The sequence below is a fragment of the Scyliorhinus canicula genome, chromosome 12 (assembly GCF_902713615.1).
Source record: "Scyliorhinus canicula chromosome 12, sScyCan1.1, whole genome shotgun sequence".
Taxonomy (NCBI): domain Eukaryota; kingdom Metazoa; phylum Chordata; class Chondrichthyes; order Carcharhiniformes; family Scyliorhinidae; genus Scyliorhinus; species Scyliorhinus canicula.
This window is the reverse complement of record NC_052157.1, coordinates 60,048,889-60,069,739: the sequence shown is the minus strand read 5'-3', so window position 1 is coordinate 60,069,739 and position 20,851 is coordinate 60,048,889. Positions and strand designations below refer to the sequence as shown.

Below are 20,851 nucleotides of genomic sequence, written 5' to 3'. Positions count from 1 at the left end.
CTCTCACCTTAAACCTATTCCCTCTAGGTTCCAGACTCCTCTACCTTTGGGAAAAGACAATAAGAAGTCTTACAACACCAGGTTAAAGTCCAACACGTTTGTTTTGAATTGCTAGCTTTCGGAGCACTGCTCCTTCCCCTGAAGAGGTGGGTTCCAGAAACATATATATAGACAAAGTCAAAGATGCACTCTTTGCAGGTAATTAAGTCTACAGGTCCAGACGGAGCAACTGGAGTGAGGGATAATCACAGGTTAAAGAGGTGTGCATTGTCTCAAGCCAGGACAGTTGGTGGGATTTTGCAAGCCCAGGCCAGATGGTGGGGGGTGAATGTAATGCAAAATTAATCCAAGGTCCCGGTTGAGGCCGTACTTATGTGTGGGGAACTTGGCTATAAGTTTCCGCTCGGCGATTCTGCGTTGTCACACGTCCTGAAGGCCACCTTGGAGAACGCTTAACCGACGATCAGTGGCTGAATGCCTATGACTGCTGAAGTGTTCCCTGACTGTAAGGGAACATTCCTGCCTGGCGATTGTCGCACAATGTCTGTTCATCCATGGTCGCAGCATCTGCATGGTCTCGCCAATGTACTACACTTCGGGACATCCTTTCCTGCAGTGTATGAGGTAGACAACATTGGCGAAGTTGCACGAGTATGTACCACGTACCTGGTGGGTGGTGTTCTCACGTGTAATGGTGGTATCCATGTTGATGGTCTGGCACGTCTTGCAGAGATTGCCACAGCAGGGTTGTGTGGTGTTATGGTTGCTGTTCTGAAGGCTGGGAAGTTTGAAGCCAACAATGGTTTGTTTGAGGTTGCGGGATTGTTTGAAGGCAAGTAGTGGGGGTATGGGGATGACCTTGGCAAGATGTTCGTCTTCATCGATGACGTGTTGAAGGCTGCGAAGAAGACGTTGTAGTTTCTCCGCTTCTAAGAAGTACTGGACAACGAAGGGTACTCTGTCGGTTGTGTCCCGTGTTTGTCTTCTGAGGAGGACAGTGGGGTGTTTTGCTGTGGCGCGTTGGAACTGTCGATCGCTGAGTCGAGCGCCATATCCTGTTTGTACGAGGGCATCTTTCAGCATCTATAGATGTCTGTTTCACTCCTTGTCCAGGCAGATCATGTGCATACGGAGGGCTTGTCCAAAGGAGATGGCTTCTTTAATGTGTTTGGGGTGGAAGCTGGAGAAGTGGAGCATCGTGAGGTTCTCCGTGGGATTGAGGTAAAGCGAAGTGCTGAGGTTAACAATTGGTGTTGTAGGACTTGTTACTGTGCTCATGCCAGTCCAACACCGGCAGCTCCACATTTGGGGAAAAGATGTTGACTATCTACCTTATCTATGCGCCTCATTATTTTATAGACGTCTACAAGATCATCCCTCAGCCTCCGATGCTCCAGGGAAAAAACTCAGACTATCAAGTCCTAGTAGCATCCTCTGACAGTGCAGCACTCCCTCAGTACTGACCCTCTGACAGTGCAGCACTCCCTCAGTACTGACCCCCTGACAGTGCAGCACTCCCTCAGTACTGACCCTCTGACAGTGCAGCACTCCCTCAGTACTGACCCCCTGACAGTGCAGCACTCCCTCAGTACTGACCCTCCGACAGTGCAGCACTCCCTCAGTACTGGCCCTCTGACAGTGCAGCACTCCCTCAGTACTGACCCTCTGACAGTGCAGCACTGCCTCAGTACTGACCCCCTGACAGTGCAGCACTCCCTCAGTACTGACCCTCTGACAGTGCAGCACTCCCTCCGTACTGACCCTCTGACAGTGCAGCACTCCCTCAGTACTGACCCCCTGACAGTGCAGCACTCCCTCAGTACTGACCCTCCGACAGTGCAGCACTCCCTCAGTACTGGACCTCTGACAGTGCAGCACTCCCTCAGTACTGACCCTCCGACAGTGCAGCACTCCCTCAGTACTGGCCCTCAGACAGTGCAGCACTCCCTCAGTACTGACCCTCTGACAGTGCAGCACTCTCTCAGTACTGACCCTCTGACCGTGCAGCACTCCCTGAGTACAGACCCTCTGACAGTGCAGCACTCCCTCAGTACTGACCCTCTGACAGTGCAGTACTCCCTCAGTACTGACCCTCTGACAGTGCAGCATTCTCTCAGCACTGACCCTCTGACAGTGCAGCACTCCCTCAGTACTGACCCTCTGACAGTGCAGCACTCCCTCAGTACTGACCCTCTGACAGTGCAGCACTCCCTCAGTACTGACCATCTGACAGTGCAGCCATCCCTCAGTACTGACCCTCTGACAGTGCAGCACTCCCTCAGTACTGACCCTCTGACAGTGCAGCACTCCCTCAGTACTGACTCTCTGACAGTGCAGCACTCCCTCAGTACTGACCTTCTGACAGTGTAGCACTCCCTCATTACTGACCCTCTGACAGTGCAGCACTCCCTCAGTACTGACCCTCTGACAGTGTAGCACTCCCTCAGTACTGACCCTCTGACAGTGCAGCACTCCCTCAGTACTGACCCTCTGACAGTGCAGCGCCTCCTGAGTACTGACCCAGAGCACTGCTGCACTCCATCAATACCGTCTCTCTGACAGTGCAGCACTCCCTCAGTACTGACCCTGTGACAGTGCATCACTCCCTCAGTACTTACCCTCTGACTGTGCAGCACTCCCTCAATACTGACCCTTCAACAGTGCATCACTCCCTCAGTACTTACCCTCTGACTGTGCAGCACTCCCTCAATACTGACCCTTCAACAGTGCAGCACTTCCTCGTTACTGATCCTCTGACAGCACAGCTATCCCTCAGTACTGGGCCTCCGAAGGTGTAGAACCCCCCCCAATCCTGACCCTCGGAAAAGGCAGCACCCCTTCAGCATTGACCCTACGACAATGCAGTGCTTCCTCAGTACTGACCCTCTGTCCATGTGGAGTTTGCACATTCGCCCCGTGTCTGCTTGGGTTTCGCCCCCACAACCCAAAGATGTGCAGGTTATGTGGGTTGTCCACACTAAATTGTCCCTAAATTGGATAAAAATAATTGGGTATCTAAATTTATTTTCAAAAGTACTGACCCTTTGACAGTGCAGCAGTCCCTCCGTACTGACCCTCTGACAGTGCAGCACTCCCTCAGTACTGACCCTCTGACAGTGCAGCATTCCCTCAATTCTGACCCTCCGACAGTGCAGCACTCTCTCAGTACTGACCCTCCGACAGTGCAGCACTCCCTCAGTACTGACGCTCTGAGAGTGCAGCACTCCCTCAGTACTGACCCTCTGACAGTGCAGCGCTCCCTCAGTACTGACCCTCTGACAGTGCAGCAATCCCTCCGTACTGACCCTCTGACAGTGCAGCACTCCCTCAGTACTGACCCTCTGACAGTGCAGCATTCCCTCAATTCTGACCCTCCGACAGTGCAGCACTCCCTCAGTACTGACCCTCTGACAGTGCAGCACTCCTTCAGTAAAGACCCCCTGATAGTGCAGCACTCCCTCAGTACTGACCCTCTGACAGTGCAGCACTCCCTCAGTACTGACCCTCTGACAGTGCAGCGCTCCCTCAGTACTGACCCTCTGACAGTGCAGCGCTCCCTCAGTACTGACCCTCTGACAGTGCAGCGCTCCCTCAGTACTGACCCTCCGACAGTGCAGCACTCCCTCAGTACTGACCCTCGGACAGTGCAGCACTCCCTCAGTACTGACCCTCTGACAGTGCAGCACTCCCTCAGTACTGACCCTCTGATAGTGCAGCACTCCCTCAATTCTAACCCTCCGACAGTGCAGCACTCGTTCAGGACTGAACTCTGTCAGTGCAGCATTCTCTCAGCACTGACCCTCTGACAGTGCAGCACTCCCTCAGTACTGACCCTCTGACAGTGCAGCACTCCCTCAGTACTGACCCTCTGACAGTGCAGCACTCCCTCAGTACTGACCCTCTGACAGTGCAACACTCCCTCAGTACTGACCCTCTGACAGTGCAGCACTCCCTCAGTACTGACCCTCTGACAGTGCAGCACTCCCTCAGTACTGACCCTCTGACAATGCAGCACTCCCTCAGTACTGACCCTCTGACAATGCAGCACTCCCTCAGTACTGACCCTCTGACAATGCAGCACTCCCTCAGTACTGACCCTTTGACAGTGCAGCACTCCCTCAGTATCAACACCCTGACAGTAAAAACCCAGCTGGTTCACTAATGTCCTTTCGGGAAGGAAATCTCCCATCCTTACCTGGTCTGGCCTACATGTGACTCCAGACCCACAGCAATTGGTTGACTCTTAAATGCCCCTCAAGGGCAATTAGGGATGGGCAATAAATTCTGGCCCAGCCTGCGACGCCCACATCCCATGAACAAATAAAAAAAATAGTTCAGAACAGCATATTGTGTCCTGACAGAAATATATTTGAACTGTTCAGGAAGGCCCCGCCTTACCCCTGGACTGCTCTGTAGTGATTCTCAGAGTAAATCGCCACCAGTCAGCATTCCTCCTCAGCCTATGATCGTCTAGGACGATTGCAACTCTTATTTGAACTCAATTATTTTGTCCATTTTTAGATCTGATACCAGCATTGAATGGATTATATCGGGATACTTGTCATTTGTATTCTGCTGAGAGGTAAGAGATTATAAACACAAATCTGTTTCTCACAAGGTGAGATTTCTGTCCTCCGTTAACCCCACACTGGGCTGGCCCCGAACACGAAACTCACCACAACTGTTCAAGTATCACTACCGCTTACTGGTGATCCCCTCCCGGCCAGGAAACACTTCAACTGCAACAGCCTTCCCATCACTTTCAAATCCTCCTCATTCCCTCCCTCTCTCTGTAACCTCCTCCAGCCCCTACAACCCTCCCTATTCTGTGACCTCCTCCAGCCCCTACAACCCTCCCTATCTCTGTAACCTCCTCCAGCCCCTACAACCCTCCCTATCTCTGTAACCTCCTCCAGCCCCTACAACCCTCCCTATCTCTGTACCCTCCTCCAGCCCCTACAACCCTCCCTATCTCTGTACCCACCTCCAGCCCCTACAACCCTCCCTATCTCTGTAACCTCCTCCAGTCCCTACAACCCTCCCTATTCTGTACCCTCCTCCAGCCCCTACAACCCTCCCTATTCTGTACCCTCCTCCAGCCCCTACAACCCTCCCTATCTCTGTAACCTCCTCCAGCCCCGACAACCCTCCCTATCCCTGTAACCTCCTCCAGTCCCTACAACCCTTCCTATTTTGTAACCTCCTCCAGCCCCGACAACCCTCTCTATCTCTGTAACCTCCTCCAGTCCCTACAACCCTCCCTATTCTGTAACCTCCTCCAGCCCCTACAACCCTCCCTATCTCTGTAACCTCCTCCAGTCCCTACAGCCCTCCCTATCTCTGTAACTTCCTCCAGCCTCAAGAACCCTCCCTATCTCTGTAACCTCCTCCAGCCCCTACAACCCTCCCTCCCTATCTCTGTAACCACCTCCAGTCCCTACAACCCTCTATATCTCTGTAACTTCCTCCAGCCCCTACAACCCTCCCTATCTCTGTAACCTCCTCCATCCCCTATAACCCTCCCTATCTCTGTAACTTCCTCCAGCCCCTACAACCCTCCCTATCTCTGTAACCTCCTCCAGCCCCTACAACCCTCCCTATCTCTGTAACCTCCTTCAGCCCCTACAACCTTCCCTATCTCTGTAACCTCCACCAGCCACTACAATCCTCCCTATCTCTGTAACCTCTTCCAGCCCCTACAACCCTCCCTATCTCTGTAACCTCCTCCAGCCCCTACAACCCTCCCTATCTCTGTAACCTCCTCCAGCCCCTACAACCATTCCCATATTTGTAACCTCCTCCAGCCCCTACAACCCTCCCTATTTCTGTAACCTCCTCCAGCCCCTCCAACCCTCCCTATCTCAGTAAGCTCCTCCAGTCCCTACAACCCTCCCTATCTCTGTAACCTCCATCAGCCCCTACAATCCTCACTATCCGTTATCTCCTCCAGCCCCTATAACACTCCCTGTCTCTGTAACCTCCGCCAGCCGCTACAACCCTCCCTATCTCTGTAACCTCCTCAAGACCCTACAACCCTCCCTATCTCTGTAACCTCCTCCAGCCGCTACAACCCTCCCTATCTCTGTAAACTCCTCCAGCCCCGACAACACTCCCTATCTCTGTACCCTCCTCCAGCCCCTACAACCCTCCCTATCTCTGTAACCTCCTCCAGCCCCTACAACCCTCCCTATCTCTGTAACCTCCACCAGCACCTACAACCCTCCCTATCTCTGTAACCTCCTCCAGCCCCAACAACCCTCCCTATCTCTGTAACCTCCTCCAGCCCCTACAACACTCCCTATCTCTGTACCCTCCTCCAGCCCCTACAACCCACCCTATCTCTGTAACCTCCTCCAGCCCCTACAACACTCACTATCTCTGTACCCTCCCCCAGCCCCTACAACACTCCCTATCTCTGTACCCTCCTCCAGCCCCTACAACCCTCCCTATCTCTGTAACCTCCTCCAGTCCCTACAACCCTCCCTATTCTGTACCCTCCTCCAGCCCCTACAACCCTCCCTATTCTGTACCCTCCTCCAGCCCCTACATCCCTCCCTATCTCTGTAACCTCCTCCAGCCCCTACAACCCTCCCTATCCCTGTAACCTCCTCCAGCCCCTACAACCCTCCCTCCCTATCTCTGTAACCTCCTCCAGTCCCTACAACCCTCTATATCTCTGTACCTTCCTCCAGCCCCTACAACCCTCCCTATCTCTGTAACCTCCTCCATCCCCTACAACCCTCCCTATCTCTGTAACTTCCTCCAGCCCCTACAACCCTCCCTATCTCTGTAACCTCCTCCAGCCCCTACAACCCTCCCTATCTCTGTAACCTCCTTCAGCTCCTACAACCTTCCCTATCTCTGTAACCTCCACCAGCCACTACAATCCTCCCTATCTCTGTAACCTCTTCCAGCCCCTACAACCCTCCCTATCTCTGTAACCTCCTCCAGCCCCTACAACCCTCCCTATCTCTGTAACCTCCTCCAGCCCCTACAACCATTCCCATATTTGTAACCTCCTCCAGCCCCTACAACCCTCCCTATTTCTGTAACCTCCTCCAGCCCCTCCAACCCTCCCTATCTCAGTAAGCTCCTCCAGCCCCTACAACCCTCCCTATCTCTGTAACCTCCATCAGCCCCTACAATCCTCACTATCCATTATCTTCTCCAGCCCCTATAACACTCCCTGTCTCTGTAACCTCCTCCAGCCGCTACAACCCTCCCTATCTCTGTAACCTCCTCAAGACCCTACAACCCTCCCTATCTCTGTAATCTCCTCCAGCCCCTACAACCCTCCCTATTCTGTAACCTCCTCCAGCCCCTACAACCCTCCCTATCTCTGTAACCTCCTCCAGTCCCTACAGCCCTCCTTATCTCTGTAACTTCCTCCAGCCTCAAGAACCCTCCCTATCTCTGTAACCTCCTCCAGCCCCTACAACCCTCCCTATCTCTGTAACCTCCTCCAGCCCCTACAACCCTCCCTATCTCTGTAACCTCCTCCAGCCCCTACAACCCTCCCTATCTCTGTACCCTCCACCAGCCCCTACAACCCTCCCTATTCTGTAACCTCCTCCAGCCCCTACAACCCTCCCTCCCTATCTCTGTAACCTCCTCCAGTCCCTACAACCCTCTATATCTCTGTACCTTCCTCCAGCCCCTACAACCCTCCCTATCTCTGTAACCTCCTCCATCCCCTACAACCCTCCCTATCTCTGTAACTTCCTCCAGCCCCTACAACCCTCCCTATCTCTGTAACCTCCTCCAGCCCCTACAACCCTCCCTATCTCGGTAACCTCCTTCAGCCCCTACAACCTTCCCTATCTCTGTAACCTCCCCAGCCCTACAATCCTCCCTATCTCTGTAACCTCTTCCAGCCCCTACAACCCTCCCTATCTCTGTAACCTCCTCCAGCCCCTACACCCTCCCTATCTCTGTAACCTCCTCCAGCCCCTACAACCATTCCCATATTTGTAACCTCCTCCAGCCCCTACAACCCTCCCTATTTCTGTAACCTCCTCCAGCCCCTACAACCATTCCCATATTTGTAACCTCCTCCAGCCCCTACAACCCTCCATTCGGAACCCTCCTCCAGCCCCGCCAACCCTCCCTATCTCATAGCCCCCCTACTCCCTATCTCTGTAACCTCCATCAGCCCCTACAATCCTCACTATCCGTTATCTCCTCCAGCCCCTATAACACTCCCTGTCTCTGTAACCTCCTCCAGCCCCTACAACCCTCCCTATCTCTGTAATCTCCTCCAGCCACTACAACCCTCCTTATCTCTATAACCTCCTCCAGCCGCTACAACCCTCCCTATCTCTGTAAACTCCTCCAGCCCCGACAACCTTCCCGATCTCTGTAACCTCCTCCAGACCCTACAATCATCCCTATTTTGATAAGATCCTCCAGTCCCTACAAACTACCCTGTGTCTGTTATTTCCTTCAGTCCCTTCAACCCTCCCTACATCTGTAACCTTCTCCAGGCCTTCCAACTCTTCCCATTTCCGTAACCTTCTACAGCCCCGACAATGCTCCCTGCCTCTATAAACTACTCCTGCCGCTACATCCCTCTCTATTTCTATAAAGCCCTCCATTCCCAATGACTCTCACTGTCTCTTTAACCACCTACAGCCACTTAAAGCCTCTTTTCCTCTGTGAACAACTCCAGCACCTACAACCCTCCCTATCTCTGTAACCACCTCCAGCCCCAATAATCCTCCCTATCTCTGTAACCTCTCCAGCCCCAACAACCCTCCCTATTTCTGTAACCTCCTCCAGCCCCAATAATCCTCCCTACCTCTGTAACCTCCTCTTGCCCCCACAACCCTCCATATCTCTACAACCTCCTCCAACCCCTACAACTCATATGTCTGCAACATCCTCCTGCCCTACAATAATCTCTATCTCTGTAACCTCCTACAGCCCCTACAACCCACCCTATCCTGTAAACTCTTCCAGCCCCCGACAACCCTACCTATCTTAGAAAACCCTGCAGCCACTATAATGTTCCATATCCCCATAAACCCCCCAGCACCTACAGCTCTCCCAATCTCTGTAACCTCCTCCAACCCTACAAGTCTCCACATCTCAGTAACCTCCTCCAGCCCCTAGAACACACCCAATCTCTGTTCCCTCCACCACCTCTATCCCTCCCTATCCCTATAAACACCTCTAGTTCATCGACCCATATCTAACTTTGTAACTTCCTTGTGCCCCAGAATCTTCCCTATCTCTGTAATACCCTCCAGCCCCTTTAGCCCTCTGTATCTCTGTAACCTTCCTTAGTCCCTACAATCCTCCCTATCTCTGTAACCTCCTCTAGTCCCTACAACCCTCCCTATCCCTGTAACCTTCTCCTGCTCTCAACTCTCCCTATCTCTTTAATCTCTTCCAGCCCCAATTACACTGTCTAACCCTGTAACCTCCTTCCAGTCCCTACAACCCTCCCTATTTCAGTAACTTCCTCAAACCCATACAACCCTCCCTATACCTGTAACCTCCTCCAACTCGACCAATCTCTGTTACCTCCTCCAGCCCCTACAACCCTCCCTATCTCTGTAATGTCCTCCAGCCCCAACACCTCCCCTATCCCTGTAACCGCCTCCAGTCCCTATAAAGCCTCCCTATCCCTGAAAACTCCTCCAGTCCTTGCCAACCCTCCCTATCTCTGCAATATCGGGCGCAATTCTCTGACCCCCCCTAGGGGGTCGAAGAATCGTCCCGGGCCGGCGTCAATCCCGCCCCCGCCGTATCCCCAAATCCCCACCTCCCGAGATTCGGCGGGGGCGGGAACCGCCCCGCGCCGGTTGGCGATGGACCGAAGTCCCGCCGCTGACAGGCCTTTCCCGCCGACGTGGATTAAACCAGCTACCTGACCGGCGGGATTGGCAGCGTGGGCGGGAGGACGCGGGGGGATCTGACCCCAGGGGGTGCCCACACGGTGGCCTGGCCCGTGATCGGGGCCCACTGATTGGCAGGCGGGCCTGTGCCGTGGGGGCACTCTTCACCATGCCGGGGGCGGAAGACAGCCCCTCCCCTGCGCATGCGCCGGTATGACATCAGCAGCCACTGACGCTCCGGCGCATGCGTGGATTTACGCCGGCCAGCGAAGTCCTTTCGGCCCCGGCTGGCATGACGCCAAAGGCCATTCACGCCAGCCGGCGGAGTGGAAACCACTCCGGCGTGAGCCTATCCCCTAAAGATGCGGAGAATTCCGTACCTTTGGGGCGGCCCGACGCTAGAGTGGTTCATGCCACTCCGACACACCAGGACCCCCCGCCCCACCAGGTAGGAGAGAATCCCGGCCATCATCTCATTTCCTAAAACCCTCCTATCTCGGTAACATCCTCAACCAATACAAAGCTCCCTATTCAATCATCTTCTCCAGCCCTCACATCCCTTTCTATCCCTATATCATCCTCCCTTCACCCCTCCCATCTCTGTAACATCCCCCTGCTACAGAGCTCTACCTATTGCTGTAACCTCCTCCAACCCTAACAACCCTCCCTATCTCTGAATCCAACTCCAATACACTACAACCCTGCCTATCATTGCAACCTCCTCCAGCACCGACACACCTCCCTGTAAGCACCTTGAATAAGATACAATCCTCCCCATCTGTCTAATCTCCTCCAGCTGCTGGATCTCACCCTGTTTCAGTAACCTCCTGCAGCCCCTACTGCCCTCCCTATCTCTGTTAGCTCCTCCAGTCCCTGCAACCCTCCCTAACTCTGTAACCTCCTACAGCCTATACTGCCCTCCCTATCTCTGTTGGCTCCTCCAGTCCCTACAACCCTCCCTCTCTCTGTAACCTCCTGCAGCCCCTACTGCCCTCCCTATCTCTGTTGGCTCCTCCAGTCCCTACAACCCTCCCCCTCTCTGTAACCTCCTGCAGCCCCTACTGCCCTCCCTATCTCTGTTAGCTCCTCCAGTCCCTGCAACCCTCCCTAACTCTGTAACCTCCTACAGCCTATACTGCCCTCCCCATCTCAGTAACCTCCTTCAGCTCCTACAACCCTCCCTATCTAAGTAACCTCCTACAGCCCCTACTACTCTCCCTATGTCATAACCTCATCCAGCCCCTACTACTTTCACTGTCTCTGTAACCTCCTCCAGCCCCCTACAACCCCTCCCTATCTCTGTAAACTCTTCCAGTCCTTTAGACCCTTCCCTAACTCTGTAATCTGCTCCAGCCTTAGCAACCCTCTGTATCTTTGTAACTCCTCCATCATCTACAAACCTCTACAAACCTCCCTACCTCTGTAATCACTTCCAGCCCCTACAGCCTTTCCTATCTCTATAAACTCCTGCAGCCCTACAACCTTCTCTTTCTCTGTAACCTCCTCCACCCTCTTACAACTCTCCCTATCTCTGTAACCTCCTTCAGCTTCTACGACCCTCCCTACCTCTGTAACCTCCTCCATCCCCTACAACCTTGCCTATCTCTGTAACCTCCTCCGTTCCTACAACTCTCCCTATCTCTGGTAACCTCCTACAGTTCCTTCAACCCTCCCTATCTCTGTAACCTCCTCCAGTCCCTACAAGTCTCCCTATCTCTGTAACCTCCTCCAGTCCCGACAAGTCTCCCTATCTTGATGGCTTCCAGTGGTGACCATGGAGTGAGTGGTGGCATATTTGGTGGCTTTGAGGTAGGTCTTTTCTGCCCTTCCCCAGCCGAATTGTGTGGAGTTTGATGATAAACAGTGCATGAGTACTGAGGGAATGTGATACTCCTCTGGTGGGACTGCTGGCTCATTGGACAAGGAGCGCAACAAGAAAGAGACAGCAGCTTAAACGAGAGAGCAATAATGGTTTGACACAGGAGAAGATGGTGGAGTGCAGGAGAGCAGTGCTGACAGCCAGTAGTCTACAGAGCAGCTGGTGGAATTCCTCAACAGCAGGTTTCAGCAGCAGAGGAAGGAGGCCTTAGAGGACCTAGCTAAGTTGGAGCTGGTTAGGGCGGCGATTGAGTAAGTGGAGCAGAGGCAGGAGACACGGAGCCTGGCAATGCAAAAGGTGGAGGAGACGGTGGGGGGCACGAGGATCGGTTGACCTCACTGCAGGCAAAGATGGGGATGGTGATGATCAGTCAGAAAATGCAGATGGAAAAGTTGGAGGATCCCAAGAACCCCTCCAGATGGCAAAATCTCGGGATTGTGGAGATGCCTGAAGGTATTGAAGGTATGCATGGCGCCAACTATGTGGTGAGCATGTTGGAGGAGTTGATGGGGTCGTGGCCTTTGTCCGTCCTCTCGAGCTAGACAGAGTGCACAGGGCGCGTAGGAAGAGGCCGCAGGTGAGGGACCTGCTGAGGGCGAAGGTGGTGAGGCTGCATCGTTTTCTCAACAAGGAGAAGATTTTGAGGTGGGCGAGGCAGACGAGGAGGTGCATATCTATCAATGCCTGGGAGTTGGGTTGGCCAAGCAGAGGGCTGGTTACAACCGGATCAAGGCCACTCTCTACAAGAAGGATTGAGATTTGGCCTCCAGGACACCGCTCATCTGTAGGTTATTCACCAGAAGCAAGAGTGTTATTTTGACTCGCCGGAGGAGGCAAAGGACTTTATGAGAGACCATGGACTGGGAGGCGTGTGAGGACATTAAACATTGGAGTGGTGTTGGTACAGAGTATTGGCACATGCTGTGGGTGGAATGGCAAAGGTTACGGCGATGGGAGCGGAGAGGGTCAGTGTGCCTTTTGATTTTACTTGTCTGTTTGTTGTTTGGAGGGATGGGGTTGAAGGGTGGATTAGGGGGATGAGGAGTAGCCAGAGGCCCTGGGAAGGGCCCACCATGCTTGTTGGCTGGGCTAGTTAACGGAAGTGAAATGGGGGGGGTGCCAGGACGAGGGATGGGGGGGGGGGGGGGGGGTGGTGGAGAATGGGCTGGCTCATTGTTTGGTTATGGGAGGGAGGGTGTGGGGTGGGGGGGGGGGGGGGGGAGGGATGATGACATGGGTGTGGTTGTTGTGGCGCAGTTGGTTAAGGAGGGATGGTGGCGGACATCTTGGGGCGGGCCCGGAAAGGTGCAGGGCGCAGGCCGGGGGGGGGGGGGGGGGGGGGGGACGGACTGGCTGAAGAAGGGTCATGGCTGATCGACAGAGGAGGGGGTCGGGGAGCCCCTGACTTGGTTGGTTACATGGAACGTGCAGGGGTTGAATGGGCCAGTTAAACGGTCGTATATTTTCGCACAGTTGAGGAGGTTGAAGGCGGGTGTTGTGTTTCTTCAGGAGACACACCTGAAGCTGGGGGATCAGACAAGGCTGAGGAAGGGATGGGTGGGGAAAGTGTTCCACTCAGGGTTGGATATGAAGACGAGGGGGGTGGTGGTCCTGGCGCGGTGCAAACCACTCTGGCACCGGCCTAGCCCCTGAAGGTGCGGAGGTTTCCGCACCTTTGGGGCGGCCCAACGCCGGAGTGGTTCCCACCACTCCACTGTGCCGTTTCTGCATGCCGATTCCTGGAGAATCCCGCCCCAGGAGTCCAAAGTTCATGAATTTATACGGTCGATTGGCTTTCTTGTTTTCTTGTTGTCAATGTTGATGGTGTCATTTCCTTGTGAATGCCGTCAGTGTCCCTGTGCTTAAGGAACTAAGAAGTCATGAGGAGGTGTTGAAATGGTCAAATCACTTTGTTGTCTGATTTGGACTCTTTTTTTTTTTTCGATGCTTGTGGTAGTGATTCTTGATGTCAACTTTCCTGTCTGACCGGGACTGGTGTCTGTGTTTGCGGTATTGATGCCATATGTCAGGTGCCTTGATAGCTGGTCTGCTTGTTTGTAGAGTAGCAAACGTGAATTTGTAAGAGGCGTTATCATACCATGGTATATCTGCACACTTGCCATTGTCCTGAGCTGTGCTGTCACAGTGTCCTGCATTTGCAGAGTTGCACCATGACGTACCAGCCGTTGTTCCAGTGTTGTTGGTTTTGGCGTGCTTATTGTTGACCTTGGTACGCTTCTTGTTGTTGTCTGTGTTGTTGTTTTTGTAGGTTTTGTTGTTGTTTGTTGTGCTTAATGACCATTCCGAGAGGAGAATTCGAGTCCTTCACAAAGTTCCTTGTGTCAGTGTCCTTTGTGGCATCTGCTGTTTCATTGAGCGTTTCGTCTTTGATTTGGCGGCACTCCCCGTCTGGAGTCATGTCCGGTTCACCTGAATCATCTTTGGTTTCTTGATGGTCCTCGTCTGTGGTCAAAATGTACAAGATTTAAATTTCTTCTGCAGAGGCTCGAGTGGATGAGGCTTCAATTGACGTGGTCGCGCTGGACCCACGAGTAGTTTCATTTGGATTGTCGAGTGCCTCTGTGAATGTGAGCTGAGTCTCGCTGTGATGTTGCACATCTTGTTTGGGAGTTGTGAAGCTTTCGTCACTTGTCTCACATACAGTGGGTAGACCTGCAGTGTCTTCTTGCTGGTTAGATGAGCTGGGTAGACTGTCAGAGCCTTCTTCTGGTGGCTCAAGTAATCTGGGTAGACTGTCATAGTCTTTCTGTTGTTCATGTGAGCGTGGCACTCTTGCATTGTCAGCTGCTGGTTGCTCAGATAAGGTGGATAGACCTTCATGGTCTTGTTCATGCATGGACTGCGCTTTGGAGTCTTGAGTTGCTCCCATTGTGGAGCCTGTCAATGAGCTCGCTGTGGAGGCTTGTATCACTCTCTCTGTGGAGTCTGGCATTGTTCCCTGTGTGGAGTTGTGCAGTGGTCACGCTGTGGAGTCTTTCATCGCTTTCTGTGTGGATTTGTGCAGTGGTCTCACTGTGGAGTCTTTCATCGCTCTCTGTGTGGAGTCGGGGACTCTTCGTGTTGCGTGGACCGCCCTCTGTGTTGAATCGGGGACTCTTCGTGGTGCGTGGACCATTTTTCGTGTGGCATCAGGCCACTCTCTGTGGGCTTAATCTTCTTCGTGGGTATTTGACAGATTGCTGTCATCCAATGTATCGACGATCTGCCATGGCATCATGGTATTGGATTCATCTACCATGAGTAGAATCATGTTGAGCTTTGCAACCGTATTGCTGATGCTGTGAACAGCCTATCCGAATAACTCAGCCATGTCTGAGTAGTATTCTTGATTCTTCGATAAACCAATTACCTTCCTTTGTTTCGGTATTGTCATTGCGCTCTCTGTGTCCAAGGAATAAATCATCGTCTGAGTAGTAGTCTTCAAGGACCAAATCATCTCTTTGGGCAGTGCTAACTGCTTGTTGCAGGGTTCTGCAGCGGTTGATTTCAACTACTGGTCAAAGTTCAGTCATTGTTCTGTCTTTCGATGTAAAAGAATGGTGTTTTGCGGCTTTAAAACTCTTTTTAATTTTTGGACATTTCCCCTTTGAGTGGGCATGGTCTGGGGCCTCCGACGTCATGACGCTCGTGACATAAATCATAGGAATGGATTGCGCATGCTCAAATCTACTTTCCTTTACTGTGCGCTCTTTTCGCAACTGCGCGTAAGCGGCTTCTCGCGCATGCGCAAAACACTGTTTTGCCGGTTCGCGTCATCCAGGGAACTGCGCATGTGCGGACTGGGCTGGCTGGATACGCGCAAGATGGCTGCCAATAAAAATTGCCATTTGCTTCTGTTGCAACCTACCTCTGCCTCGTGGTGAGTATTGCCGCCAGTTGTACCGATTTCTTTTGCGTTTACCTCACAGTAGCTTTCAAATCTGTCCAGGACTGTCTGGAATTGCGTTCTGTCCTGCCCTCTGGAGTATTTAAAGGAGCGGAAGATCTCTGTTGCATGTTCACCCGCAATGGTGAATAGAAGAGCAATCTTCTCAGCATCGGCCATGCCAGTTAGGTCGGATGCATCCATGTAAAGCTGTAATTGTTGCTTGAATACACGCCAGTTGGCACTGAGATTGCCGTGGTACCTGAGTGGATTATGAACCGGAATCTCGATCACCGTGCCTGGGTTCGGTTACTGGTTGTCACGGATCATGCTGAGTTGAACTAAATAGATTGAACAGGCACTCCTGGTATCATGTTGTGTTATGCTGCTTCATGTAGCATAAGCTGGTTCCTTGATGTATGCTTTGACAAAGGAAGCTCCAGACTATGAAATGAGTTCAACTTGTTTCTGGAACTATTAACACAGTTCTTCAATGAGTTCAACACTCTGCTAATCTAACTGTACTAACTCAGTCTATCTTTACCAGCCTGCTCTAAGCCACATGCTGGGTGTGATGCTGCTGATCAACCCTGAAATACTCTCTAGATGTTTGGGGGCGATTCTCCAAAATGGAGACCAAGTGTTCGCGCTGTCGTGAACGCTGTCGCGTTTTCACGACAATGCGAACTGGACCTGGGTTCGACCGATTCTGTCCCCCACAGGGGGCCAGCATGGCGCTGGAGCAGTTCACGCCACTCCAGCCTCCCTTCCCGGTGCCAAATGGGCACCGCACCAACCCGCGCATGCACGGGGAACTCTTCTGCACCGGCCCCGACTCAACATGGCATCGGTGTTCAGGGGCCGGCCACGGAACAATGTAGGCCCAGGGAGGGGGAGGCTGGCCCACCGATTGATGGGCCCTGATCGCGGGCCAGACCCCACCGGAGGCCTCCTCGGTGAAGGATCGTTTCCCCGCCCCACAGCCACCCCCCGGACTTTCGCGCAGAGTTCCCGCCAGCAGCGACAAGGGGTGAACGGCGCCTGCGGGACTCTGTCGTATCCGCGCGGCCGCTCAGCCCATCCGGGGACCATTCCAGCGGCCCACGACCTGCGCCGCGTCAAATGCACCAGCGCAAATGGCGCCGATTCTCTGCCCCTCGGCGTCGGGGCACCGTTGCGGCGATTCTCCAGCCCTGCGCGGGGCTCGGAGAATCGCCCCCTTTGTCTGTGGGAAGAGGCAGAACATGTGCGCCCTGTCCTCTTATATGGGTTATGAAGTGCCCCCTCGTGGTAATGCCACCTCTGGGTTGTGTCCTGTTGTAATGTCCCAATGGCTGTATGTCTGTGTGTCATGACATCTCTGGTGCTCCCTCTAGTGGTTACTTAGTTGTCGTGTATTTACATTAACCCCTTGTGTATATACAGTGATGCATATCACCACAGGATGTAAGGTGGTATCAGACCCAGAAGGGGTGAACAGGCCTTTTACAGAAGGTTACATGAGTTGGAGCACCTGCCTGGTGAGGAAGACATAAAGGTTCTAAGACGGGCACGGGTTCCCAAGGGTGGAGGAGGAGAAGGTGCAGGGGTTGGGGATCTAGGTTGGGCTGAGGGAGGTGATGGACTGAATAGATTCGATGCAGGCAGGGAAGGCCCCGGGCTGGATGGGTTTCCAACCGAGTTCTGTAAGTTCCAGCCAAGTCTCTGCTTGTGGCGATGCAATGAGGCGAGGCGAGGGGGGGGGGGGGGGGGGTTCCCCCACATTGTCGCAGGCATCCATTTTGTTGATTTTAAAGACAGATAAGGACCTGGTGCAGTGTGGGTCGTACCTCCCGATTTCGCTCCTGATATGGATATGAAAGTGTTAGCGCTACGGATAGACGATTGTGCGCTGAGGGTGATGGGGGAGGACCATACGTGGTTTGTGAAAGGGCGGCAGCTTTTAACAAATGTGTGCAGGTTGCTCAATGCCATTATGATGCCCTCGGAAGGGTAGGAGGTAGAAGGGGTGGCGTTAATGGATGCGGAGAAGGCTTTTGATCGGGCGGAGGGGGCGTATTTGTTGGAGATGCTGGATTGATGCGGGTGAGGCCAGGGATTCGCGGATCAGGTTCGATTCCTGTTAGGGGCATCGATGACGAGTGTCCAGTTGAATAGGAAGAGCTCAGGATACTTCGGGCTATATCGGGGGATGAGGCAGGGGTGCCCGCTTGCCCGCTGCTTTTTGCTCTGCCGATAGAGCCATTGGCAACTTTGCTCAGGGGGCCCAGCGGGATTGAGTGGGGTGAGGTTGAGCACAGAGTCTCATTGGATGCTGACGAGTTTCTGTCATACATTTTGGATCCGGAAGGCAGTTTTGAAAGGATTATGGAGATCCTGAGGGAATTAGGCTGTTATTCGGGGTATAAATTGAACATGGGGGAAAGCGAGATGTTCCCGATTAATGCTAGAGGGCGGGAGCGGAAGCTCGAAAGTTTGTTCAGGCGGACAAGACTCCGTACGTGAGGTGGGTGTTTTTAGAGACGTGGTGAGGGTGGCGGGGGGCGTTCTGGCTTTGCCAAGCTTGATGAACTATTACTGGGCCGTGAACATTGCAATGATCTGGAAATGGGATGTGGAGGAGGGGTCAGTTTAGGGATGGATGGAGTCAGCGTTGTGCAAGGGGCGGGTCTGAGGGCTCAGCTGTTGGTGCCTTTCCTATTCCCATGTATGCTTTGACAAAGGAAGCTCCAGACTATGAAATGAGTTCAACTTGTTTCTTGAACTATGAACACAGTTCTTAAATGAGTTCGACTCTCTGCTAATCTAACTGTAGTAACTCCGTCTATCTTTACCAGCCTGCTCTAAGCCACGTGCTGGGTGTGATGTTGTTGATCAACCCTGACGTACTGTCTAGATGTTTGGGGGCGATTCTCAGTCCGGTATTCCGTGAGCCTGGTGGTGGTCTCAGCTTTGCGATCTTGGAAACAGTGCAAGCAACATTTCAGGTTCGAGGGCATGTCGTTGAAGTCACCGATATGCAATAATCACAGCTTTATGTCGGCTGGGCTGGATGCGAGATTCAGGAGGTGGAGGCAGGTGGGGTTAGAGTACTTGAGGGACTGTGGTGAATGTATTACTGTGACCATTCACCATTGTATTACATTAAATTACATTGTATTATATTGATGCCCTTGTGGGCTCCGCCTCTGGCTCCGCCCCCTCGGGGGAGGTATATAGATCTGCAGCCTGTAGGCGGCTCTCAGTACAGAGCAGTCGCAGGGAGGCACAGTTCTAGCTGGTTAAAACCACTATTCAATTCAACTCTTCATCTCGTGTGAATTGATGGTCGCACCAGGGACTTGTTTGAAGGGGATAAGTTTCCGGCCTGGAAGAGCTTGAGGAAACGTATCAGTTGCCTAAGGGGAAAGGGTTCAGGTACCTGCAGGTGAGGGGCTTTGCGAGGAGAGAGGTACCGTCCTTCCATGGACTGCTGCCTTCAGTGTTGCAGGACAAGCTGTAGTCCGACAATGGCATTGGGGAGAGGAGAGTGTCAGACATTTATGGAGAACTGATGGAGAGGAATGGTGTTCCGGTAGCGGAGATAAAGGCAGAGATAAATCGGAGGAGGCATTGGATGAGGAGGGGAGGTCCGGAACGTGGAAGGAAGCCCTGCGAAGGGGGAACGCGTCCGCGCTGTGTGAGAGGTTAAGCCTCATCCAGTTTAAGGTGATGCATCGGATCCACATGATGGTGGTGAGGATGAGCCGGTTCTTTGTCGGGGTGGACGTTAGGTGTGGGCGGTGTGATATCGGGTCCACGAATCACATCCACATGTTCTGGGCGTGTCCAAGGCTGAGGGGGTTCTGGCATGGGTTCGCGGAGGTCATGTCCCAGATTCTGGAGGTAGTGGTGGCCCTGGGTCCGGAGGTAGTATTTGGAGTGTCCAATTGGAGGATCTGGTGGTCCAGGTGGGGAGAGAGGCCGATGTCTTGGCCTATACCTCCCTGATAGACCGGAGTTGAACTTTGTTGAGCTGGTGGGATTCGGAGCAGCCGAGGGCGGGGGCAGGGATGAGTGACCTGGCAGAATTCCTGCACTTGGAGAAGGGCAGAGGAGGGGTACACCTGAGGTGTAAAACGTCTATCGATTTCTTTATGGCAAATTAAGATGTCAGAGCGGCAGGGGGTGGACTAGGGAATTATTTCTGAATTGCTCCTTGTTTTGGGGGGCTAACAAAGGGGGTAGAAGTATGGGAGAGCTATGGGTTCATTCTCAGGGGTTGTTGTGGGCCTATGTTTTTTGTATCTGTGGCTTTCTGGTTTTCAGATATTTCGATGGATTAATGCAGAGTATCTTCAATAAAAATACTTTAAAAAACCTATCTTAATACCAATCAGCAATAACAGCGTATCCATATTTGGTATGGCAGCCAACACCATTGCCGCCTCCCCCTCCCCCCGCTCCGGAGCGACCGCTGAGTCCGGTCCAACTTGTACAGGGATTGGAAGGGTCCTCCTCCTCCCCATCAAGCTAGCGAACTTCTCCGCAAATTACTCTGTCGGCCTCGGGCAGTCCCACGATCCTTTAGGTTCTGCCATTGTGACGTGTTCTCCAGGTCCACCACCTTGGCTCTCAGCCCTTTGCAGCTCTTCTCCCATCGAGATGAACTGGTCGCCGAGCTGTGTCAATGCGTCCTCCACTCCCTTCAACACCTCTCCTGTTCCTTCACTGCCATCGATGTCTTTGCCAAAGCCTCTTTCCTCAGGGCAAGGGTCTCACCCACCCACTCCATGAGCGAGGTCATCATCTCCTTGCGATGCTTGTCAAAGTGTTTGCAAAACAGCCGCTCAAACTCCCCACCATCACTTCGGCCACCTTATCCACCATAATGGGCGCGGCACCACTCAGCGAGCTGACTCCTGCCAGCTTTCCTCCAAATGGACTCCCCACTGAAATCGCTGGCGGACTTTCCCTCACTCCCTTTTTCCCCGACACTTTTTCGAGGTTCGACATTGTCATGATATGCAGGCACACACGCACACACACATAATGATATACAGACAAGCAGCTAATGGACACAGTAAACAGGACATGACCAATAAACAGGCAGGACACTCAGGGGTGGGATCTGACCATAAAAGACACGAGGCACTCACACTCCGCCTCTTTCCACTGATGAACATCTAGCGAGTCAGTCAAGGGTGTTGTTACAATCTCACACCTCCACCACGTGGCTAAGAGCTAGTCTGGTTCAGTCAGACAGAG

General features: G+C 53.1%; 1 protein-coding gene across 1 annotated transcript in view; it reads left to right on the top strand.

Moving 5' to 3' along the window:
• Window positions 1–4,480: 4,480 nt before the first annotated feature.
• The window catches only part of LOC119974264 (sialic acid-binding Ig-like lectin 13), a 65,367-nt gene continuing 48,996 nt past the window's right edge, over window positions 4,481–20,851 (top strand). The window contains exon 1 of the mRNA XM_038813035.1: window positions 4,481–4,582. Coding sequence (XP_038668963.1) covers window positions 4,540–4,582 — 43 coding nt within the window. The 5' untranslated portion in view covers window positions 4,481–4,539. The remainder of the gene's footprint in view (window positions 4,583–20,851) is intronic.